The 25,427-nt window shown below is 52.5% G+C and overlaps 1 protein-coding gene across 1 annotated transcript; it reads right to left on the bottom strand.

Moving 5' to 3' along the window:
- Positions 1 to 5,508: 5,508 nt before the first annotated feature.
- On the bottom strand, positions 5,509 to 24,626 carry GPRC5B (G protein-coupled receptor class C group 5 member B; the record flags this gene model as incomplete). The annotated part of the gene is given in 4 exon segments (XM_080702295.1): positions 5,509 to 5,556; positions 9,263 to 9,420; positions 17,669 to 18,677; positions 24,585 to 24,626. Coding segments are annotated over 4 exon segments (1,257 nt in total).
- Between the last annotated feature and the right edge of the window lie 801 nt (positions 24,627 to 25,427).

The raw sequence follows: 25,427 nt of genomic DNA, 5'->3' as shown, positions 1-25,427 counted from the left end.
ATCAGACCCTTCCACCCCATCCCTGCCCTCCGCAGTCAAAGCTCTCCTTTCTCTCCGTTTATTCGTTAGCTTTGTAATCTCAGGGAGTACACTGGTATCTTTTTATAATATTTTTTGGGGAGTGAAACATGCATACAATAGTGACCGTAAAAGACATACAACTTAAAAGGCAAATACCTGTGTAGCCGCCACCCATGAAATGGAACACTGACCACATATTTATTTATTTATTTAATTTATTTGGTACCAAGAATTGAACCCAGGGGTGTTCTACCTCCGAGCTACACCTCCAGCCTACTTTTATTTTTCGAAGCAGGGTCTCTGTGAGGTGCTGAGGGCCTCGCTAAGTTGCTGAGGCTGGCTGTGAACCTGCCATCCTCCCGTCTCAGCCTCCCGAGCACCGGGATGGCAAAAGTGCGGCACCGCGCCTGGCTCGCTGCCCTCCCCACCCCAGGAGGCCCCTGCCCTGACTCTTGGCCTTTCTCTTGGGTCCTTTTTACCTCGGCGTGACCCCTCGACAGTTAGCCCTGCTGTCCCTAGACTCGACGGCCTGTGCCATGTGTGCCCTGGGCCTTTCCTTCGGTGTTGCTAAGCTCACCCAAGCTGGGGCAGGTAGCTGTGGTTCAGCCAGTTGTCTGCTGTGTAATCACGGTGTAGACAGGCCACAGTGGGCTGCGGAGAGACAGTCAAGTTGTTTCCTGTGTTCTGCTGTCGTGAGCACCCTCATTCCTGTCTCCCAGAACGGGAGTGCAGGGGCTTCTGCAGGAAATGCGGTGTGGAGCGGCCTGTGTGCACCTTCAGATTCAATTTCTCTCGACAACGCCTTCCCCCGCCTTTCCCCATGTGTCGTCCCTCCAGAGGCTGGGCATGGGGATTGACCTGCGCCGGCTGGGGAATTCCTAGAGGCTCCACATCCCACCTCTGTTTCCCACCCTTCAGTCCTAGACACGGCCTCTCCGTTCCCCACTTTGAAGGAGCATCCTTACCCCACCCTGTCCCCTGTGCCCACTCAAGATTGCCGTCCGACACCAGACAGAGATAACAGGGCCCTTTGCTCAGGCCAGGTGGGAGTGGAGGGGGTGGCAAGAGAAGCTGTCAAGGTGTGGACAGGAATCGGTTAAGACAGTGGGAAGCAGAGCACAGGAGAATTCTTCCCTAAAGCAAACCTGCGGGCTGGGAATTCCTCCCGGAGCCAAGCCTTCCAGCACCCGGCTGCCACGTACAGGCCCAAGAAAAGTCTTTGAAACATTTTATGCTTTGAGACTCACGGTCAGCCAGCAGGATGCATAGAAGCCGAGGGGATTCCTAGACTCGCATTTCTTTAAAGGGATTCCAGCCAGTCGGGTTCTCGCTGCACTTGAGCCACAGGCAGGAGCTTTGACTACAAGTACCGATGCCAGGCCAGCGACGGCAGCATCTCAGGGTGAGACACAGGAAGTCCTCCCAGCTGAGCACATAGTTCTTATCTGACCTGTGGTCAGGGGCCTCAAACCTCACCCGGAGCCCTCCATCCGCGGTCCCCCCTACTTGCTGACTGCTGGGCCACACCCCCTCCTTTCTGAGTCTGTGTATCTGGAATCGGGCCTTGATTTGCATTCCTCACAATTTCCCATGTCCCCCAAACACACTTGAGGACCATCGTGTGGGTCACCTGTGCACCTCCCCTGAGGCTCTAGGACAGCCCAGCTTTATCCGATCGTGCCCGCCTCTTCACAACTGGATGTTGTACAGTCAGACTGGAAGCTTGAAACAGGTCAAGGAAATGGTAAATGCCACAAATCAGCACTTGCCCCGCCCCCAGCCAGCCACGATATGCTCAACCCGCCCATGGCGGATCAGTGCAGGATGCTGGGAGAACGCTCAGCCAGGTGTGGCACGGCAAGGGTCAGTATCACCCGCAGGCGAGATGCACATCAGGCCTTCATTGTGGTGCCTTAGAGCCTCCATATATACGGGGAACAAAAAGTGTATTGTATTTTGAAGAAATTCCTGTAATCACAGGCTCCGAGGATGAAAAATGTTATTCTGGTCTCAGTTAACACAGGTTGAGTATCCCGGAGCTAAAAAGGACCAGAGTATTTTGGATTCCAGATTTTGGAATATTTGCATGAGCTAGCTTGAGGATGGGACCCAGGTCCAAACACTGAATTCATTTATGTTTCTTAGACACTTTTATGTACTTGGCCTGGAAGGAACTTTATACACTATTCTGAATAATTCCGGGGTGCTAATGGAATTTGATAGTGTGGGATTTTTCACTGTGGCATCATGTTGGTGCTCAAAAAGGCTTGGATTTTGGTGGATTTGGGGTTTTTAGATTAGGCAAGCTTAACCTATATAATTATCAGTAGTGCAAAAAACCAAGTAAACACATTATGTGTTTTGATAGTGGTTAAATGTAGAAGGTTGAGTCCAGAGGCATTCAGCATTTCAGAATGCCTCTTGGTCAGCACCTGAGTCTTGTTTGTGTCCTGGACCAAGATGGGGACAGGCAGGAAGAGAGGCCTGGCAGACACTGCCACGGCAATCCACGCACAGGAGTGAAGACCAGGGGGCTGAGCTCCTTGGAGTGAACCCCAGTCAGAAGCCTTCAGGAAGTCTTTGTGTCCCCACCCTCCCAGTGGACATCCATATTTATTTGGGGGTAGGCTCATATTTTTGGGGATTAACATCCCTTACAGAACAGTGTGTGGTGGCACACACCCGTAATCCCAGTACTTGGGAGGCTGAGACAGGAGGTTTGCAGGTTCAAAGACAGCCTCAGCAACTTAGTAAAGTCCTCAGCAACCTAGTGAGACTCTGTTTCAAAATAAAAATAAGCTGGGCGTGGTGGCGCTTGTAATCCCTGTGCTTGGGAGGCGGAGACAGGAGGGTCGCACAGGTTCGAAGCCAGCATCACTGGCCTAAGAGAGCCTGTTTCCAAATAAAAATATAAAAAATAGGTGTCTGGGAGTGTAGCCCAGAGGTAGAAGGGTTTCCAGGAACCCCAGTACCACCAAAAACAAATTAAATAAATAAATAAATAAATAAATAAATAAATAAGTCTGGGTATATAGGTAGATTGCCTCCGAGTTTATCCCCAGTATCACAAAAACAACAATCCCTTAACAGAAAGTGCCCTGCTCCATGTCCAGCTAATTTTCCTGTTTGGCGGGCTCGGGGAAGCACCAGGATCACTTTTCTGGTCCAGACTGACGGACTCTGACCTTGTCCCTGACCCCAGCTAGCCCCAGGGTTTTCCGTTTGGGTCGGTGGAGGGGAACAGGGAGCGTGGTGATAGATGGGGTTGAGTGAGAGTCTGGAATCTGTCATCTTCTTTAGCAAAACTTCCTTTAGTTTCCCAACCTGCAAAGCACACTTTCGACCTCTTTCTGAGCTGAGCCCTGAACTGCAGGGAGCGGCCCTGACCCTTCAGGTGCAGCCCGCGGAGAACAATGGCCCTGTGTTCTTCCCGTGGATATGCGGGGCCAGATCCATCCCGGGTGCTTTGTGGGCTCAGCCTGCTGCTGCTGCCCTTGTCCACACATCAAAGTTTCTGGTTTCCAAATGACAGATATGTAAACCAATCCTAACTTTCTCTTTCATCTCTTTGCAGTGAAATGCAAGATGGAGGAATCGCAGGAGCCCGAAGCCAAGATTCAGTCGTCTTAATCTGTCTTTTCCCCTTTGAGCACCCATGACAACCCCATTCCCATCCGCTCAAGGAAAAAGTCCAAGTTGTGTTTTCTGTCGTGATTTCTTTAATGACAAGACTTGGTACATGTGAAAACAGAATCTTTTTTTTTTTTTCTGCACAAGATAGGATTTATCGCAAACATGCTGGAGTGCAAATAGTTTAGAACACAAAAGTACCAGTCTTCACTTTCTGTATTAGCCCCAAATTTTGTCTTTTCACTTAGATTATTTCTTCAGTGCTTCAGAAGTAGCCTTCTATGCCAACTGCTGCTAAAACACATGATGGAAAGCTGAAACGTCCTTACCACTTTTGCAAAGATCCGTATCTAGGTCTTGATCGCAGAGCGTCTCCCCTCCCCCAGCACTAGGGCTCCAACCCAGGGTCTTGCATGCCAGGTGAGCGGTCTGCTACAGGGTTCCCCAAGAAGAGACATTTGAACCCAGGCAACAACCACCGAAGATTTTTGTCGTCTACATTCCAAAGCGACTTAGAAAGCTCATGCTGTTATGGGTAAGTTAACTTATTACCCTTATTTGTTTCGCGGTTTGCTGTTAAACAGGACTCTCATTCAAAATGCCACAGACTCAGCCGATAGCCTAGTGGTGGTATTGGGTTGTTTTGACAAGCTACCACACGTCTTAAGTAAATAGTAAAGCCTTTATTTTTGTGTTAAGAACAGCATTTTGAAAATAAAACCTATCTGCCCATGCTTAACAACCTTTTCAATTCGTAATATTTATATACAGTCATGTATGGTACACATTGATTGTCTTAAAATTTCTTGAATGATTTTTCTTTTAATAAGTATGCAGGCCAGCCAGGGGAAGATAAAGGTACATTATAAAACACACATTAATACATTTAATAAATATATATAATCTATCAAAAATGAGCCTTAGCTCTTTATCAATTAATAAAAAGCACCTGCTGAGAACTCCCATAAGCTGGTATCGTCATTGCATCCTTGCATTAATTATAAAAGCCACAGTACAATGCCCCCTTTAGTTTGGGCTTTGGCCTGAGGCACCGGACTCAGCCTCGGCCAGCCCACAAGACCACCACAGTGTGTGCTGTTCAATGCCTGCCCGCACCTGTGCTAAAAACCACTGGACAGCAGCTCCCCACAGCCGGATCTTAATCCTGGAAACACTCAGGCCACACAGGACTCTCCAGTTTGTAATTCTCAGAGCCTCCCTCGCACCCACCCTCCCTCTCCAGTGGAGCGGTCCAGGAGAGAATTTCCTATTAAATGAAGGACAAGCGTGGCTGTTATATCCCCACGCGGGGCTGCTAACTGGACACGAGAAGGCTTGTGCTTACAATTAGGGATTATTCACAGATGTTATCCTGCCCAGCCGCCCCCCCCCCAGCCCCCAACCAAGTCATGTTTACCTAAACCGCTCTTCGACAGAGGTGCCATTGGATTCTGGATTGAAGCCGCCTTCCTTGGGGGAAGCTGCCTCTTGGTACTCTTCAGGTGAACTTGTTAGATCTCTTTCCCCCTTCCCTTCTCTCTGGCCTCGCTCCTGCCTCTACCCCCATCGTGAGAGTGCTCAGCCCGCCTGAACCTTAGAGCTAAAATAAAACCCCAAAGCGCAATAATCTACCAGAGATTTAAAAAGAAAAAGAAAAAAGAAAAAAGGTCTCATTAAGTGATGTTTCCCGTGGCTCCAAGATGGTGCTTTGATGGTGTGGAAGCGCTATGTCTTACTGGTAGCCATTTACACTGTGCTCACCTTATACGCGTGGACAGTAAAGAGCTTAGAAAACATCATGGTGTCAATTCCTCCCTTCTGCAAGGGGGGCTCTTGCAGACCCAGTCATGGACGGTATCAGAAAGCTCCAAAGGACTCCAGAGAGCGGGGGTGAGCAACCATTTCCTGGCACGAGAACGCGGAACAACTGTCGTTTTTCACCAGGCTGGACCAAGGTGTTCAAGAGATTTATCTGCAGGGCGCGGGTCTGCATGCAGCCACCCCCAGCGGCACCCCAGCCTCTAGCTTCTTTCCCTCCGGCTCTTCCCCAAGACTCCCGACTTCTTCAGCCCACCCAATGGCGGTCCTGCAGCACAGAGGTCTGGCATCGGCCTCTCTAGAAGCAAGCGCGTGCTCTGGGTGGGGGCTCCCGGGTCGGGCGGGGCTGGTGGCAGACCATGCTTTCTCGCCCCATGCACGGTACACGAGGGATTGCAGTCGGAACACTCGCAGGAGGGCCACAGAGATGGCCACATGGGCCTTAGCTCCCCAGCCCTCTGCAAGGACGGGGACGGGGACGGGGAGGGGACACAGCAGAGACTAGGGCCTCAAGGAAAATCAGGTTTATTAGATCACACTCCGCTCAGATGTGCTGGCTTAAAAGAGGTCAGTTCCCCTGCCTTCCCCCCCCGACACTAACCTGTTTTCGTTTTCGTAAAAGGTTAAAGGCTTATGGGTAGTTTTAGAGGAAAAGCAATGTAGTGATTAGAGTAGAGGCGGACCCACTCTCAGGTGTCCATTCCATGCCGTCAGGTTAGAACTCTTCGCTCAGAACCCTTGCTAGCAATTACGCTGGCCAAACAGTGCAGAGAACACGGGGCTTTGAATGACCGGGGATGTTGGAAATGCCAAATAACCAAGAATGACTTGCTCAGACAGATGGAAATCATGACAGAAACGATGGGCTTCGAAGAACCTGCTGAAAACCGAGGTAAAAATGTCCCCCACACACTGCAAAAGCAGCAAGAAACCCTCGTGGGGGTCATTCCACCCCGGGACCTTCCCCACGTCAACAGTAAAGACCCAAAGGTCAGGTCTTGCCGGGGCCGGCAGCAGCCGGACGCCCCTGTCTAGCTCAAGGGAAGCCCCGCCTGCCGTGCGGCATCTCTGCAGAAACCCTGGTGGCCTGCCTCAGCCTCCCTCCATGCCTGGGGTGGTGGGGCTTTAGGCTGATGTCCCGAAGAGGGAGGAATGGTTGGGGTGGAAGGGACTGCTACCTGGGGGTCTCTACCAGGGAGAGGCGGGGTTTTGATCTCTACCACAGGTGCTGGAGCAAGAGGTCCATAAAGGGAAAAGTGGCTAGTGATCCCTTTCCAAATGGGATGGCCACTTCCAGGTCCAGAGAGCATCCCCTTCTTTGGCACATGCCAGGGTCCTTCTACCACTACTGGCCATGAAGCGCCCCCCACGACTGGGTCAGGCCTCACCTTGGAATCAGCCCCACAGCCTCCCTAACTCTCCTGAAACGTGGGGGCCATCAAGCAGGCCAGCGAAAAGCCTCCGTCAGTTGCCCTTAACAACACGGTCACCTTCAAAAGGCCACCCAGAGTCCAGCGCTTGCTGGGGAGGGTTGATCAGGTGAGACCCCCTCCCCCTTCGACCAACATCAGCCCGGCCCCCCCAGCTGACAGTTTAGTTCTGTTCTACCCCCAAAGAATGAAACAGTCTTCCCAGCCACATTTTCAAGTGAGCCTCTAATACTATTTGCAATTAGCTTGGCTTTAGTTTGCGGGGACCGAGGCCGGTTTGGCATTACGTGTCTGTGTGTGGCGGGGGAGGGCAGGGCAGTCGGTGTTAGCTGTTCGGTTCGTCAGGGTTCACATGTACACGGGAACCCCCGTGGCCGGGCTTTCCAGATCTCCTGGCTGTGAGGCGGCCTCGGGCTGCGGCTACTCTTACTGATTTCTCCCTCAAGAAAGACTCGGCCAGGGAATGAAATTGGTAAGAGAGATTCTGATTCTCTGGAACTTAAAAGCCGTTCACCAGAGGTGTCTTCCCGTGTGAGTTGGCGGAGCGGTTGGGATCTGGAATTACATAAGGGTAACACACTGAGAATGCTGTGCTGTGCAAAGGCAGCGTCAGAAACACCACAGGCAAGTCATTTTGCTTTCCCCAGAGGGGCTGGGTGATCCCCAAGGAGAGCAGGGACCTCTGAGCTATGCTTCCCGGGTCCTGGGGAAGCCACCTAGCCCTCTCTCCCTCCCTCTCTCTCTCTCTCTCTCTCTCTCTCTCTCTCTTTTTCTGTTGCTCTAGGCCACTACTAAAAGCACGTTTCCTTAATCTGAAACCCACTTCTCTAAGTCCCGAGTGTTTGTACACACACTGGCTCTGAATGAACCAGAAGGGCTTTAAATGACTGCTAGGAGCCAGGCATGGAGGTGCATGCCTGTAATCCCAAAACTTGGGAGGCTGAGACAGGAGGATCGCAGGTTTGAGGACAGCCTCAGCAACATAGCGAGACTCTCAATGACCTGGTAAGATCTTTTTTCAAAAAAAAAAAAAAAAAAAGTAAAAATGAAAAAGGGGGGTTGGACTGTAGCTTGGAGGTTGAATGCCCCTGGATACAAACCCCAAAACAACAACAAAAAGAAGAGTGACTTTCTATTAATTAATTAATTAATTTATTTATTTATTTATTTGCGGTACTGGGGATGGAACCCAGGAGCGTTCTACCTCCGAGCTACACCCCCAGCCCTATTTTTTATTCTTCATTTTGAAGCGGGGTCTCACTGAGTTGCAGAGGGCCTCACTAAGTAGCAGCTGAGGGTGACCACGAACCGTGATCCTCCTGTCTCAGCCTCCCTCCCGAATGCTGGGATTACACGCGTGCGCCACCACGCCCGGCTGAAGAGTGACTTTTCTCACCATATCTATACAGGCTTTTCCTCACATGGGACAACGAAACAGTCCAGTGGATGGCAGGGAGTTTCAAGAAAGCAGATCTGATTCTACTCGTCTTTGAGCCTGTTCCGCACCAATGCACACCAAGGCCTAGCAGACCAAAGGCCAGAACAGCCCAGGTTCCCTCAAGAGATCAAAGACCACCCCTGACTTCCATTAATAAACAAAAACAAAAACCAACAACAACAAAAAGACCAAAATGTGTTTGGGTTGAGTTATGGAATTGGCACACGACATAAAGAATGGCAATCCAATCCGCACATGGAAACCGGCTCATGCGTTGTTTAGGAGGAAGCGTGGCGGGCTTGGAAATTAAAACGTGGGAATGAGGGCGTGCCTTCGGATTGCGGGAGAAACATAATGGAATCGCATGGAGGCAAAATGGGGAGAATGACGATTCTGCTGCGGGTCTGTTTGGCTTCAGAAAGTTTAAACCTGCTTTTGAGTTTGTGGGAGACACACAGCGACCACTTCCATTTCTGCAGGCGTCTCTTAGGGAGTCCGGGTGGGGGAGACCCAGTACCTCGCTGGGCACCAGGACTGAGGAAGCAGCCGGGGACTTCAACTAGGCCGGACATCGGCAAAAGATGCGGCGGGGTCTCGCCGCCGGGAGCTTTTTCTTAAAGTTACCTGGGGAGGGGGAGGGTTGGGACCAGGTATTCGTGAAAGCCAAAGAATGCGTGAAATACAAGAGCCCCAAGAAATCGGTCCTCTTGGAGAAGAACCTACAGCTGCTCAACTAGGAGCAGGTGCGTTTTCCGTACGTGGAGAGAGGGGGTCGAGGTGGAGAAGAGAGACAGAAGCACCGCATGCATTCAGCTGCCAGGGACGCGGGCTGGAGCTGGAGACACCTGCCCGGTGCAAGCCGCGGCCCGCTCCGCAGGCGCACGCTCTGGGGCCTCCTGCCCGGACCTCACGTCCGGATACTTACAGTCCCACCGTTGAGCACGACGGCCATCTCGGTGGGCTGATACACGTTGCTTCGGAACGGCGCGCTGGGCCGGCTTCCTAAACCGCCTGGCTTCTTCCCCAAGCTGCCGCTGGATCGCTTCCCCAGGCTGCCGTTGGAGAACCCTGCAGAGCGGAGGGCTGAGGGAGGGAGGGAGCGCGCCGTTGGCAGCCCGACAACACCACAAAAAGAAAGAAAAAAGACACACAGTTTTGTTTTCTTCCCTGCATCAACAAGGCACTTTGGCCCCTGGCTCCCCCCCACCCCTTACCCACCACAGTGGCTCCTCCCCTTTGTCACAAGCCTGATTCAAAACAAGTCACAAAGAAGTGTTGTCCTCGGGCTCTCTAAGCCTGACCCTTCTCGCGGTGGGGCTGGGAGGTTGGTAGAGTCCACGGTGCGGGCTCTGGGGGCAGGGGCGCCCCGGCTTGACCCTTGACCCTCCCCACACACAGCCCTGCGGGCCGTGGGTGACAAGTCCCTCTGCGCCCTCCTCCTGCAGGGCCACAGTTCAGGATCCAGGCAGAGGTGGGAACTGCTGAGAACGTGGACTTCGAGTCCACCACGGGGCGTCATCCCTGGACAGCGACCTCCCTGCGCATGTTAAATGTCTATCGCTAAGTGGAAGAAGGCGGTCTGGAAACTAGACTGCATGATTCTAACCGTATAATCTTCTGGCAAAGGCGAAACTTGAGAGACAGTGAAAGATTAGAGGCTGTCGGGTTGCAGTGGGTGAGGGGTGTAGGGGTGGTGCGCGGGGCATCTTTGGGCAGTGAAAACACTCCGTATGCCACTACATGAGCTGTAATTAAAACACGGGTTTTAGGGCTGAGGATGCAGCTCAGTGTTAGGGTGCTTGCCTAGCGTGTGCAAGGCCCTGGGTTCCACCTCCAGGGATGGAAAAAAAGTTGTTAATAATGTGTTAATGTTGATTCATCGACTGTAATAGATACATGAGAAGTGCAAGCTGTTAATAACAGAGCAAGCCAGCCAGGAGTGGTGGTACACGCCTGCAATTCCAGCACTCTAGAGGCTGAGACAAGAGGATTGTAGGTTTGAGGCCAATCTCAGGAACGTAGTGAGGCCCTGTTTCAAATTTTAAAACATCAAATAGGGCTGGAGGTAGAGCTCGAAGCCAGAATACCCCTGGGTTCCAAACCCACTACCAAACTGCTGGGGTTAATTTATTTTTTAAATGTAAAACTTCTCTAGTATAGGGACGAGGTTCATTGACAGAGCGCTTCCCTAGCATGCCTGAGCCCCTGGGTTTATCAGCACTGCCATCAAAGAAGACAAAACAGAAAAACAGTACTTAAAATGTCAAGACAGCGAGGGGCAGCCAGGGTAGAGCCGCATGCCTACAGTCCCAGTACCAGAGGGGCTAAGACAGGAGGGTTACAGGTTTGAAGTCAGCCTCAGCAATTCAGTGAGGCTTTCAGCAATTTAGGGAGACCCTTGTTTCCAAATAAAAAAGTAAGGCTGATGGTGTAACCTGGATGCAGAAGGTCCCTGGGTTCCACCCCTAGTACTACAAAATAAGTAAATAAACAAAATATCAAGACAATCTCCTCAATTTCAAGATGGCGCCTTCATCATCCCCGCTCTCACTGAAGTGCTAATCTTTCTTGGCTACAAGGCCCGCTTAGGCCTGGGGTGCCGCTCAGCGCTGCAGCACTCGCCCGGCATGTTCCTGGGCTCCATCTCAGGCACCGAAGAAGAAAAAAAAATGCCCACTTTATTTAAAGTTTTTTTCCCTGAGTGGAGGTACTTTTCTGGTTAAAATTAGCAAGACATCTTGGGTTTTTCACAAATTACCTGGGACAGGTACCACAGAGGACTATCCAGGAGCCACATGGTCATACACACACCTCGTCGTTCATTTTTCTTAACATGATAGGCATTTTCATTATTTCCACATTACATGGGGTGCAGAAGTTAAGTGACTTGTCTGAGGCCACACAGTCAGTAAGGGGCAGATTCAACCTTCGAACCCCAGAGAATCCATGTTCTTAACCCTCACACCATGCTGGTTCCAGATGCTGTGTTCACCATCAGAACTCAGAAGCAACAATTGAGTGCACTCAGACCGGACTTCAGAAACAGAGGCAGATGCCCCAGACAAGCCGGAGAAAACTTTTCTTGCTTGGGGATCTCCAGGCCTTCGGGCAGCTCCTAATGCACAGTGCTGAGCTGTCCTCCTAGCCAAGTGTGGGAGGGGTTTCTGGGGAGCAGCAGGGGCTCTTCTATTGTCAATTCCTAGCCTAGACCTACCCAGGAACAGAAAGACCAATATAATTTTCTTTGTAATGTAGAGAGCCCAGCACTAGTTGAGGGGAGGTCGGCCTCCTCACAGAAACAAAGGCTGGCCTCTGCTGCTCATCTGTGGGGTGTTCTGGCCCTGTGTCCCTTTATGTGATGGCTATTTGTGGTTAGACCCCAGTGACTGACTTCTCCTTGGCCTGAGATGGGCATGTGACTTAAGCCTGGCCAATCACGGCATCCCATCTCCCTGGACATGCTGATTGGTTCTGGGAAATGCATTCAGGTCCAATCAGAATCAACGTTGGGATTTTCGCTCAAGGATCCTGGTGGATGTCCCTCTTTTCCACTCTAACCATTCCTGAAGCCTGCTTTTTTTTTTTTTTTTAAATGTTTTATTAGTCTATGCAATTTGAATTTTTTTTTTTTTTTTTTTTTTTGGTGGTAGGAACCCAAGGGCCTTCTACCTCTGGGCTACACTCTCAGACCTATTTTTTTATATTTTATTTGGAAAGAGGGTCTCTTAAGCCAGCTGAAGCTGGCTTCAAACCTGCGCAAACCTCCTGTCTCAGCCTCCCAAGAGTGCCGGGGTGGGGGGGATTACAAGGGTGCACCACCACGCCCAGCAATGCAAGTTGAATTTCTAATTGTTATTATTTGCAACTAATTTCAAGAGGCCTGACTAACCCCCTACTCAACCTGGGCCATATCTGAAGGGCAAGCAGTGCCCGCCCATCAGGGGCCCCCAGGGAATCAAGGCTCACAGACCAGATGCCAGCCCTTTTGGTATAGACCCTGCCTCCAAAGTCAACTCGGGGTCTACCAGAAGGATGAACAGGGTCCGTTTGTATGTTTGTTGATTAATTTACTTTTGCAGTTCTTGGGATCAAACCCAGGGCCTCATACATGCTAGACCAAGTACTCAACCTCTGAGCTAAATCCCCAGTCCAAAGGGTCAGTTTAAGTAGCCCTTGGCCCCAATAAGATCCTACAGCCCAAAGTCCTCTCACAGAAGAAAGAACACTTATTTCTTTCATACTCCTTTGAAAGGCACACATTTAATATGCCTTGTTAACACTTTCTAAGATGTGATCTGGGGTGTATTTTAATCTTTCTCGCATACCTCATCCCTCGTTAACACGTACTAATGGGCTGGTAACGTTGTATATACCCGGGGTCTCACTCAGTGGGGTCTCAGTGGAGAGGAAAGGTGAGGGTGGGGCTGCCGTGGCTTGCAGTAGGGCCCAGAGGATGCCCCTGCCCCATCTCCTGGCTTGCCAGACCCGACTCTCAAGGGAAAGGAGCCCGAAAGGCTGGCAGGAAGTTCCAAACGGAGACACAGGATGAACCGTAGCTGGTGAGCCAGGCTCTTCTATGAGGACCGAGGGCCCAGGCGAAGGCCCTGATGGAGCTGGTTCCTAAAATACAAACTGGCCAGAGTCAGCACCGAAGATGCCAGCAGCTGCTCCTACTGTGGCAAGAGCGCGTGCCCAGATGGTCCCCTGCCAGCGAAGCAAGGGTTTCTGGAATGAAGACCACTCTAGCCAGGACTCCAACTTGGCCTCTCTGTGTGAGCTTCCTGAGGGAGCTGTCTTCATCTGAGGCCTGTCCTGCCTGGTCTCCTGTGAATTTTGGTAGATACGCATTTAGGATGATCCAAGAGGGATCCTTGAAAAAAAAGGATGCCAGTACCTAAGGCTGCTGAGGAGGGGGGGGGAAGGGGAGCTCTCATGCAACTATGGAGGAAATCAGACCCTCTTTCTGGGGTGCCATTTGGCATTGCATATCAAGATAACGCAGTCTCAAGCTGGGCGTGGTGGCACAGGCTTATAATCCCAGCACTTTGGAGGCTGAGACAGGAGGATCGCAGGTTCAGAGCCAGCCTCGGCAGCTTAGTGAGGCTCTCAGCAGCTCAGTGAAACCCTGTTTCCAAATAAAAATATAAAATAGGGCTGAGGGGTATAGCTCGGAGATAGAGTGCTTCTGGATTCAATTCTCAGTATCTCTCTCTCTCTCTCTCTCTCTCTCTCACACACACACACACACACACACACACACACACTGCAATCTCTTTAATTCATACCTAAGCTTTTTTTTTTTTGCAAGGAGTTAATTGATCAACAGCAGGAAGGAAAGATGAATAGATAAAAGTGTTCACCGCAGCATTGTTTACTATGGCAAGCGGCAGACGAGCAGAACAGTCCCCAGATGAAGATCAGAAAAAATAAATCACGGTGCCCAGTGGAAAAGTTTGCCGCATCCAAAGGACGTCTGACTCTGCCGCTACTGACCTTGGAAAGCCTCCGCTGCAGGGACTCAAGCAAGTCCACGGCAGAGCCGCACTTGGACCAGCGCTTTCAACCTCGTTCCACTGGAGAGTCACGTGGAGAGCTTAAAAAACACCGAATCCCACACTCAGACTTAGAGCCCAGTGCAGGCTCTGGTAATTTTTGTAAGAAGACCAAGGGATTCTAAGGAATGGCCAGGGAAGAACCACTTGTCTTTCTTGCCTTTTATTTTTCCTGGTGTTGGAAATTGAACCCAGGGGCATTTTACTACTGAGTTACATCACTATCCTTTTTTTTTTTTTTTTTTTTACTTTGAAACAGGATCTAGATCAATTGCCAGGGCTGGCCTCAAACTTGCAATCCCCCTGAGTCAGCCTCCAGGGTTGCTGGGATTGCTGGCGTGTACCGCCTTAACAATCGCTTTGGGTTAACGTTGTTTGTGCGTGTGAGCGTGTACGTGCGAGACTCAGTGTGTGTGTGGAGGGGTGTGCACACTGAGAGGTGTCTGGCAAGATGGGAACAGTCGGAAGGAAGTGCTTTAAGCAGTGGGATTTTAGCAACTTTTCTCGTTTCTACTTGCTGAACCTACTGGGATCCTTGCTTTCTGGTTTTCATGAGCTTTGCTAACCTTTTATGTAGCATCAGAAAAGCATCAGGGCATTTTTGTTTTGGAAAAGAGAAGGATGGAAAGACAACTTATTTGGCTTTGGACCAGGTCAGACTGTGAAACAGATGGGTGTGTGCTGGCCCCTCCCAGGCCCTCCGTCACCCGGGTGCCAGCCCAGACGCTGCTGCTACCAGCCTGGGCCCCAGGAGCCCTGGATCTTAGGGTGCTACGTGGATAATGAAGTACTGGCTACATTTTTACAAGAAAGGGTGCATGCAATGGGATTCAGAAACTTAACTTTTGCCCTCCCTACGCTGCTGTATTCTTACTACATGAGCTTGAACACATTGCCTGACATTTCTGGGCCTTAGTTTCCTACTCTGTAAAATGGCCCTGATAATTCTCATCTTTCCAAATAAACAGAGTTGCCCTAACATGTCAGTGAGATGAGGGATGCAGAGGTGCTCTAAGAGGAAGGTCCTTCTGTGGCAGAGTGGTCAAGTGTGTGGGCTCTGGCGCCAGCCTGCCTGAGTTCAAACCCTGGCTCTGCCTCTTGGACAAGTCACTAGGTCTCGAAGTGCCTCCGTTTCCTATCTGCAAAACAGACCTTATGGTGTTACTGTAGAAATTAGACGAGATTAACCACTAGCTAGTGTACAATCTCTGGTAGAGTATAATCCATACACACAGTACAGAGTAGCTATCCTTAACTCTGTGTGTGTGTGTGTGTGTGTGTGTGTGTGTGTGTGTGTGTGTGTTACAGGAGGTTGAGCCCAGGGGTATTCAGCCTCTGAACTACAACACCAGCCCTTTTTATTTTTGAAAGAGTCTCACTAACTTGCCAAGAGCCTCGATAACTTGCTGAGGCTAGCTTTGGCCTGTGGCCCCGTCCCTGCCTCGGCCTCCCAAGTACTGGGATAAGAGGTGTGCACCACCAGGCCCAGCTAGCTATTGTTATAAACACTTGGGTAGTGCTGGCACCCCAGCTTTGCTGCCACGAAATCACATCATCCCATTTGACAACATTGATGGGGGGGGGGTCACAGGTGGCTTTGGAATCTAATAAGGCGACAGGCCAGCACCCCAAGAAAAGTGGCAGTTCTTGCTGCCTTCAGATCCACGGGGGTCCCAGATAAAGAGGATCCCTTCCAGGAGGAGCCAGCAAAGAGGTGGCTCTACCAGGACCCACACAGAGCCTCCACACTCCCTGGTGGGCCCTCGGGGCTTCCAGGAGGTCATCACCCGTATCCTTTTCTGGCACCCCGGGAGTAGCCCCTGACTTGGGCTGCCACTGCCACCCTGCCAAATCTCTCCACAGACACAGGCTTCTTGGCCTAGAACTTTCTGATAAGAAGTCTGGATGAAGGCCACACCGGGGCTTGGAGCCTGTCGCAGAGGTGGGGCCACTGGTGTCCCCTTCTGTGGGTCTGGCCGGGGGCGAGGCGTGTGGGGGATGCTGGTACCTCCAGGTGGGAAGGAGGGATGTGGGTGGCCTCGGAGTAACTGTTGGCTCACCGTGCTCCCCCTGGACACGCAGGCTGTGCTCCAGGCTTTGACGTTCAACCCTTGGCTGACCGTGTAGCACGAGCAGCCTCTGAGCACGGCCCACGCACCAGGCACTCGGATGGAGGCCACTAATGAGGGACTCGGGACAATCTGGAACGGGCCGCCTCCTGGCTGCGTGTCTTTGGACAAATCACTTAATTTCTGAGAGCCTCCATTGATTCCTGATGGGGATAATAACGGCCTGGCTCATGGGGTCAGGCTGAGGATTGAGGAGACCAGGCAGGCCAACAGCTTAGGGCCGTGGCTGGCAGTCAGGGCTCAGCAGGTGAGCGCTATTCCGATAATACTATTGCTGCCACTAGCCCTGACTGTTGTTGTTGTTGTTGTTGTTATTATTATTATTATTGCCATAGCCCCTGGTATTATTATTATTATTATTATTGCCATAGCCCCTGGTGCACCTTCAATAACTGAGATGAGGACATTTTATTTCATTTCAAATGCTGGGACCCTTATTATTGCATTATTAATTATTATTATTATTATTATTATTATTATTATTATTTATTGCCATAGTCCCTGATGCAATAACCGAGGATATTTTATTTCATTTCCAAAGCTGGGGCCCAACTGACACCCTTCAATTAAAGCTCCTAAGGGACGTTTCTCCAGCCTCTATAGCCGGGCGCCATGGGTGCCCATCCTGTGTCCCCGGGGGACCGGGTCCTATTATGACTTCGCCTCTGAATCTGGCCACAGCAGAGACGAAGAGACGTGGGGACCTAGACAGGGTCGCCTCATGTCCCTGCCAAATCCATCTTTTCTTGGAACCCAGTTGAACTCATCCAGCTCATTCACCAGAGACACGGTGGCTGACCATTATGGCAGTAGATGGGATTGAGCTGTGGCGGATATCCCAGCCTCCTGGCCTCCCGGGGCCAGTTCTGGGGCCCACTCCATACAAGATGGAGGTGCAGTCACCCACAACGGTAACACACTTGCGTTGATGTCTCCATACTCCACCCTCGCGCGGTCCCCCCCACATAACCCGCCCGCACCTCACAGTCTGCTTTCAGAGAAACCCAACTACGGCGCACACACCGCACACCAGATGCCACCGAGGACTCGGATGCAGCGGGACTTCCCACAACTGCCCCTTGAGGAAAACACTCCTGCTATTTCTGTTCCACCAACGGAGGCTCAGAGAGGTGGTGACACTCACTCAAAGCCACACAGCAAGCATCGGAGGCAGGATTTGAACCTAGACATTGGGTCTGCCCCCGGTGACTGAGGTAGGGGAGGGGACAGGAGCACTGTCTGTCATGGGGTCCTGCATCTACCTAGCCCTGGGGTTGCAAACCGCGCCACTCGTGGGTACCAGGGGATTAGTGTTATTGTGTTACAGCGGCCAGGTCAGCGAGCAGTAGGGCGTGGTGGGGCCTACCCGAGTGAACAGCCGGGCAGGAAGGTCGGCCTTCTCTCTTTGTTGTGCTGGGGATCGAGCCCAGGGCCTCACGCATGCTACCCCCGCCCCCACGGCCCCAGTTTTTCAAAAGAAACCAGAAAACCGGATGCTTACAAAAAAACAAGTTGGCACTTGGCAGGGAAAGCAAACTAAATAAAAATCCACCTCCGAGCTGGTTTCGGCACAGGGGCCAACAGCGAGGACTGGAACCACCCGTCCCCAGCGGAGGGGGCGTCCTCCTGCGCCGAGCGGCCCCTCCTCACCTGCGTTGTGCTCGTCCATGGAGAAGGCCTTGTTCTCCATGTAGGTCCGCGGCAGGTGCAGGTCCTCCTCGAAGGCCGTCTCCCGCATCCTGGGCTGCGAGGTGTCAAAGTAGTTGGGCGGGTTTTCCTGAAGGGGCGGGAGGAGGGTGCAGTGGATCTCAGGGATGGCGTGGAAGAGGACGAAGACCCAGCCACTGGCCGCCAGCGTGATGGCCAGGGTGGCGTCGCTCCAGGCGTCCCCCTGCTTCATCATGGTGTTGCCGAAGAGGTACATGGTCACCCAGGCCACCCAGATGAGCAGGGACAGGAAGGCGGTGACCAGGATGAAGGCCCCGTTCAGCTTCCACCTCTTGAACTTGCCGCACAGCGTGAAGAAGGCCTGGCCCAGGGTCACGACCAGTAGCACCATGTCGTAGATGAGGGCCAGTACGAAGTCCATGGGCTCGTAGGCGCAGGCCGGCTTCGTGTCCCGCAGCACCGTCAGCACCAGCCACTCTGTCGCAATGATGGCTTGCACCAGCATCAGGCAGAGCGCCAGGCCCACCAGCTGCCAGCCCGCGGGGCTCGTGCCCTGGCGCACCAGCCTCCGCACGCGCCACGCCTGGCTCAGGAGGCAAGAGAAGCAGAGGGCGAAGAGGACGCCCCAGAGGAAGCGGCGGACCGAGCAGATCGTCTCGTCCATCCGGATGATGAAGGCAAACGTCAGCCCGAAGAGGCCCAGGGTCCCCAGGAGGAAGAGGAAGTGGAGGCACACGGGCCTCTTCTTCTCCTTGTCCTTGATGAAGGGCAGCCGCACCAGGAGGATGAGCATCAGGAGCAGCGTGATCAGGGCGCCCGCCCCGGCCACCGCCTCCACCACGATGCCCCAGATGGCGTCCAGGTCGCACAGGGACACGTACTGAGGGAGGAGGTCCAGCCCGCAGCCCCGGGACGTGCTGGCGTTTTCAGAGGCCACAGAGGCGATCACTAGGAGCAGGAGGAAGGCGAGCACCTGGTGGGGTCTCATCTTTCTCTCCACGCCAGGAATGGTCTAGAAAAAGTGGGTGGAGGGGGAGAGAGATGAGTTCATCGTAAGACTCCTCCTGAGGTCTCAAGAAAGCCCACTTCCATCCGACAGTCACGAGTCACCGTCGCTGGCGTCCCCGAGGGCCGGGGCCAGGGACACCCTCCTTCATCTGACACTCGGTGCCACATCTAACTTCTTTGAAAATAAGGGAATAGAACAACACTTTGAAGAGATGGCCGTGGGCCAGCCGCGACGCTGGGAGAACGGCGTGCGTTACAGGCTCACGCCAACAGCTGCCGCTACTGACCACTCGCTCCAGGACAAGGACTGGCCCATTTGGTCCTCAGAGTGACCTACAAGGCAGGTCCTATTGTGACCTCCGTTTTATAGGAGGCAAAACAGGGTTTCCAGGGGGTGGTGCCCGTCCTCGGTCACACAACTCAACTTCTAGAAGCAGACCTTCTTATTTCCCAGCATTTCAAACAGTACACCCGGCCCCTCTGTGTCGAAGGGTTCTGCCAGCTTCAGATAGAGTATCCTGGGAAGGGGGGACAACTGTGTCCTGAACTTGCGTCTGTCATTATTCTCAGTACTATACACTACCACAATTAACATTTCATTTATATCATATTAGGTATTATACGTAATCCAGAGATGATTTAATGTATAGAGAGACATGTGGTGGCACATGCCTGTAATCCCAGTGTTTGGGAGGCTGAGACCGAAGGATCGCAGGTTCAAGGTTAGCCTTAACAACTTAGTGAGGCCTTCAGTAACTGAGTGAGACCCCGTTTCAAAATAAAAAATTAAGCCCGGCGAGGTGGCGCACGCTTGTAATCCCCGCGCTTGGGAAGTGGAGACAGGAGGATCGCGCAGATTCAAAGCCAGCCGCGCTGGCTTAAGAGACCCTGTTTCCAAATTTTAAAAAAAGTATAAAAATAGGTCTGGGAGTGTAGCCCGGAGGTAGAAGGGTTTCCAGGAACCCCAGTACCACCAAAAAAAAAAAATATATATATATATATATATATATATATACACACACACACACACACATACACAGAGCTAGGGGTGTTGCTTAGAGATGGAATGCCTCTGGGTTTAATCCCCAGCAAAACACACAGATATGATAAACATACATATGTATATATGTATATCATGTGTGTGATATAAAGTATACATAGGAGGATGTGCATAGGTTCTACGCAATTACCGTGTCAGTTTGTACAAAGGACTTGAGCCTCCTCTGGATTCTGGTACTGCAGTGACGGTCTCATGCGTGCACTGAGGGATGACTGGACAGCCAAAAGCTGCCTCGGTTCCAGGCTCCCCTCTCCCTCCTCCAAAGGCGTCTCTGAGGAACCACTGCCTCACTAGCCCCAAGCCTCTCCCTGGGAGGCTGCAGGTTCCCAGCGCTGCCTCTGGCCCCGGGCAGCTGGGCTCACAGTAGCCTCGGTGCTGGCTCAACCCCTGTCTCCCTCTGCTTGCCTGCTTCATCCTGGCACTGAAAGCTGCTCCTCCCACGGCCCCAGGCTGGGGCTCCGGAGCCATCAACTCAGCCCTTGGCCAAGGTCAGCCCTCCACACCAGCCTCTCTTCTTTCTCAGCTCCCCCCTTACTTACTTTGTTTCTTTTTCCTTCCCTTCCTCCTCTCCTCCCTGCCTCCTCTCCTCCCTTCCTATCTTTCCCCACTGAAAGCCGCGGCAGGCCGGTACTGTCTTTCTATGGATGAGCAAGAGAGTAGCTGCTCCTGGGCTGCGTCCTTTGCGGCGTGGGCCTGTCCTGTGCACTGTGGGGTGTTTGGCAGCATCCCCACCTCTATGCACTCCATGGCAGGAGCCGTTACCTCTCTCCATCGTGATCATCCATCCCAGAGCTCTAGACGCTACCAAATGTCCAGGGGAGGAGGAGGGGGGCAAAATCATTGTCAAAGATGCAAGCACAGTGCCTGGCACAAAAATAGATGCTTAGTTACTCCTGAAGGAACAAGCCTTGTTCATGGGGACTGTCCTCCAGCCCACTGCCACCAGCTCCTTACTGTGACCCACACTCGGTTCCGGCCATCTCAAGCCGGACCTAAGCTGTAGCTCAGCTGCAGGGGGGCTGGAATAGCTCCCAGCAGCACCTGTGCGCCCCTGGGGCCTCTGTAAGTAAATGCACTATCGACCACCTCGCTCTCTGCTCCTCTATAGGGATCCCGAGAGTGTCTCAGATCCTGCCTTGGTCGTGAGGCCATCGAGTGGCATAAATTATAGATGCTGCTGAAGAAGAAAGTGCCTTGTTTGGCGAGGACCATCTCCTCTGCGTGCAGCCTAGAGAAGGCGGCTGGTGGAGGGGCTCTGAAGGCAGGCACCCCAGTGTCCCGCCCAGGCAAACGCAGGGGCGAGGTTGCAGCCCAGGTGTGGACAATCGGCCTGCAATAGTCGCAGGAGGGTCACTACAGCCACGTATGCTTGTCCACAAACCGCGCGTGCAATTATTGACTTAACCCACTCACTAAGTCACCAATTGACCTGCTTAAAACCCCAACACGTTAAAATTCTGCTTTCTTGACGTCTCAAAACTGCCCAGCGATGTCCATCCTGCTGCACACTGGCTGGGCATACCCCAAGGGACCACCCTCTGCAGAAACAGCCTCCTAGAACCGCTTGTCATGAGGGCCTGGGCGCACGCTGGGAGCCAAAAACTTAAGAACTGGTTGCGTCAGACCAAAATGCCATCAGCCCCGCCACAGGGAAGGAGCCCTGCAGTGTATTTCCCTTGTGGTTCATCACAGGCAGACTCCGTGAAGAGTGAGTCCTCGGCCAGTCTCGGCAGAAACACGCCAGGCAGGCCCTCCCATCCATCCCAGGTAGGAAGGGCGTGTGGAGTCTAGACCTCCACCCCCTTTCAACACCTCCCACCCCTGCAGCCCTGGAGCAGTAGTCCTCAACCTGGGGCCAGCCCTCCCTACCTATGGGGAGAATTGATAATATTCAGGGACATTTTTGGTTGTGATAATTGGGAAGACGGATGCAAGTGGCCTCCGCTGGGTAGACTAGGCACGAGGCTTCATATCCTACAAAGCAAAGAACAGGCTGCATATACAGAAATATCTAGAACAGTAAGTTAGCAGAGTCAAGGCTGGGGAAATCAATGTAGACAAGAGACCCGTGCCCCACGTCCCCTCCATGGGAAAAGAACGTGGTCTTCTTTATCTGTGTCCCCCACTCTTAGGCAGAGCTCTTCTCTCCAGGCCTGGCTGCAGTTTGGGACTTGGTTTCCCCACCCTGCGTGACCTGCCAACCACAGCAGGAAATCCAGGAGATGATGTGGACAGCAAGATGGTGCCCCAGCTTCTGAAACGCCCTCACGGCTCTGGCCAGGACTCTAGTTCCCGCCTCCTCGCTGACACAGGAAGTGGGAACGCTCTTGATCTCTGTGTTCATTCCCTGTGGGCCGAAGCCTCTATCCTCCCCGGGACAGCGGTTGGTTTTGTTGCACAGCCTTCTGGAAAGGGCTCCCGATTTCCCCCTGGAGAGCTGCCTTCAGCCCGAGCTCACGGCCTGGCCAATCAGGCCACTGAGCCTACCGCTGGGTTGCACCGATTGGTTCATGGACAGGCACAGGGTATGAATCAGACCTGCAAGAACCAGCTCTGGGATTTTCGTTAGCATAACCAAAAGAGAGATTGCTTTCTTTCTCTTACACTGGGGATTAACCCCAGGGATGTTTTATCTTTTTAACTCTGAGCTACACACCCAGCCCAATTTTTTTTTTTTTTTTAAATTTTGAAATAGGGTCTCCTTCCGTTGCTGAGGCTGGATTCAAACCTGTGATTCTCTTGTCTCAGCCTCCCAAGTACTGGGATTACAGGCATGCACTATGTCCTGTTCCATCTTTTGAGTTTTGTTTTTTTTTTTTTGGTAGTGGGGATGGAACTCAGGGGCATTCTACCTCTGAACTATACCCCCAGATCTATTTTTTAAAATATTCTTTATTTTGAAACAGGGCCTCACTGAGTTGCAGAGGACCTCACCAAGTAGCTGAGGCTGTCCGTGAACCGTGATCTTCCTGTCTCAGCCTCCCGAATGCTGGGATTACATGTCAACGTGGCCCATGGCTGCCAGCACTGCAGAAGGGGTCCATTTGTCACCAGTGCATGGTTACCATTCCCAAGGTGACAGCCACCCCACTCCATCGAACAACGTACGGACGACGTGACACTGAGCCCAGGCCGCTGGCTCACCGAGGACTTCCGGGGATTCCGAATGCCCTGCATTCCCCTATGGCTGTCACAGTGTCACCTACAATAGCTCTTTACGATGGTCCGGGCACTCTATATTTATTAACACCTAAGAATCTGCAGAATGGTTCTCTGTGGTGAGTCTTGTCACTGTCTCCAATTTTAGTTGTTGTTTTTTGCAATACTGGGGATGGAACGCAGGGGCATTCTACCTCCGAGCTACACCCCCAGCCCTATTTTTTATTCTTTGTTTTGAAACGGGTCCCATTAAGTTGCAGAGGGCCTCACTAAGTAGCTGAGGCTGTCCATGAACAGCGATCCTCCTGACTCAGCCTCCTGAATGCTGGGATGACAAGCGTGCGTCACCCCGCCCGGCCTTCCTGTCTCCATTTTGCAGGTGGTAACACTGTAGGATGGAGAGGTCAGCTAGTGGGCTTGTCCAAGGTCATCTCTGGACAGAGGTGGAGGCAGGAGGGGGGAGGCAAACAATGGTACTATTGTTTCTGGGCTCTTTCCAAGGGCCAGGATCCTGGAAGTGTTACTTGGTGAGACTTTTGCTGGCCAGTTTATTTCAACTGGTTTGTCCTTGTCTCCACTATGATCTATGCCAGCATTTTTTGGGGGTGGAGGGTCATATTGGGGACTTAATCCAGGGGCATTTTACCTCTGAGCCACACCCCAGCCCCATTTTATTTTTTATTTTGGAACAGACTCTCACTAAGTTGCAGAGGGTCTCACTAAGGTGCTGAGGCTGGATGTGAACCTGTGATCCTCCTGTCTCAGATTCCCAAGTCCCAGGATTATGGGTATGCACCACCATGTCTGGCTTACTGTTTTTGTGCCTTTTAATTTTGAAACGGGCTTTCGCTAAATTTCTGAGGGCTTTGCCAAGTTGCTGAGGCTGCCCTCGAACCTCCCGTCTCACCCTCCCAAGTAGCAGATCAGAGGTGTGTACCGCCATGGGTGGCTATTCCAGTTCTTTTGATCACTGTCTCTGTAGCCCTGGTGAGGATTTTCCTTTATTTTACTACTCTTTTGATCAATTCCTCCCCACTCGACTCTGGGTCTGTATTGTCGCGGCACTCAGTGGCTGAGTGAGCGCATCAGTAAGTAAAATACAGTCTCTCGTCTCTAACCCTCCGGTCCACCCTGGGAGGGCCGGTGTTCTCATCCCTGTTCCTAGAGGACACCAAGCACCTGAGCGGCTTAACTTGAAGTTGGATCATTGATTGTCAACTGCAGCTTTGCCTGGAGCTCGTTAGGAAAGTGTGCTCTCAGGGGGAGGGCACAGCCACCTGTTTCCACAAGCCCTGCAGGCGATGCCTGGGCATGCTGAGGCTGATGGCCCAGCACACACGTGGGGGAGAAGCCCTGCTCCTTCCGCTTCCACCCCCTGCCCCAGACTAAGCGGTGGTGCCTCCCTGATAGACCAGCGTGCTGGCGGCCAGGTGAGCCTGCATCCCGTTCAATGGGCCGCCTGGGTCTCCCACCTGCAAGAACTGGGCCGCTCTCCAGAAGTCCAGAACGGAACAATATCAGATCAGACGTTTCCAGGCGGGCTGCAGGGGGGCTGGCTGGGCCGGGCTGAATGCGTGGCAGGAGACCCATGGGATGTGGGGGGGCGGGCGGCTCCTCAAAAGGAGTAATGAATAGGAGCAAGGGAAAGCGCAAGGCCCGGCTCACATACTAATTACCTCTGCTGCCAGCTGGGCTTCCAGAAATGTGACTCATCCAGAGGTTCTTAAATACCCTGCACACACACAGTCACATGCACACACACGTGTGCACATCTGCAGAGGGGCCAGAGCCGCGGGCAGGTGGAGGAATAGCTTCCTCCGTTTCTGCACGCACTGGGGCCCTGGAGAAGCTGAAAAGAAGGAGGGCAGGTATCCTCCTGTGAGTTGTTGCGTACAGCGTACAGCGAAAGTCACTGGAGGCCACTGGGGTCCTTGGCACTGCTTGCCCAGGCTGTGTCAACCTCTGCTGGACCTCCCAGCTTCAAATCCTGCCCCAGGGGCTGGGGGGTGTCCCTCAGTGGGGGCACTCGCCTACATGCACCGACCCACGGTACCCAGTACCTGCACCCGCACACACGCCGGCCCCGGGTTGCTTGCTAAGCACCCTGTGACGCTAGTCCACTTATATCGCGTTTCCTGCCTCAGTTTCCTCACCTACAAAATGGAGATGATAGTAGTGCCCACCCTCATGGGGGCTGTGGTACGGTTTAAGAGAATTAACTGGGATTTGGGACCCGGGGTAAGCACTTATGTATAAAGTGCCTGCTACGTAAATGAAAGACCGAGAACGCTTCCTTGTCAGAAGCACTGAAGCCTTCTGAATTCCATTTCCTAGGAGGGACAGTTGCCATGGAGATACGGTTGGAAGGGGGCTCACCCAGGTGTTGGTCCACCGCTGGTTCCCACCCTCCCCTCTGCACACTAAGCCAAGAGGTCCCCAAGGTGGTGTGCAGGGGAGACACCTCTGAGGGTCCACCCTGGGCACCCTAGTGCTTCTGCTGCCCCCAGCCGATGC

This window comes from Muscardinus avellanarius (genome assembly GCF_963383645.1).
Source record: "Muscardinus avellanarius genome assembly, chromosome: 10".
Lineage (NCBI taxonomy): Eukaryota > Metazoa > Chordata > Mammalia > Rodentia > Gliridae > Muscardinus > Muscardinus avellanarius.
Note: the sequence above shows the minus strand (reverse complement) of the source record. Positions and strands in the feature narration are given on the sequence as shown.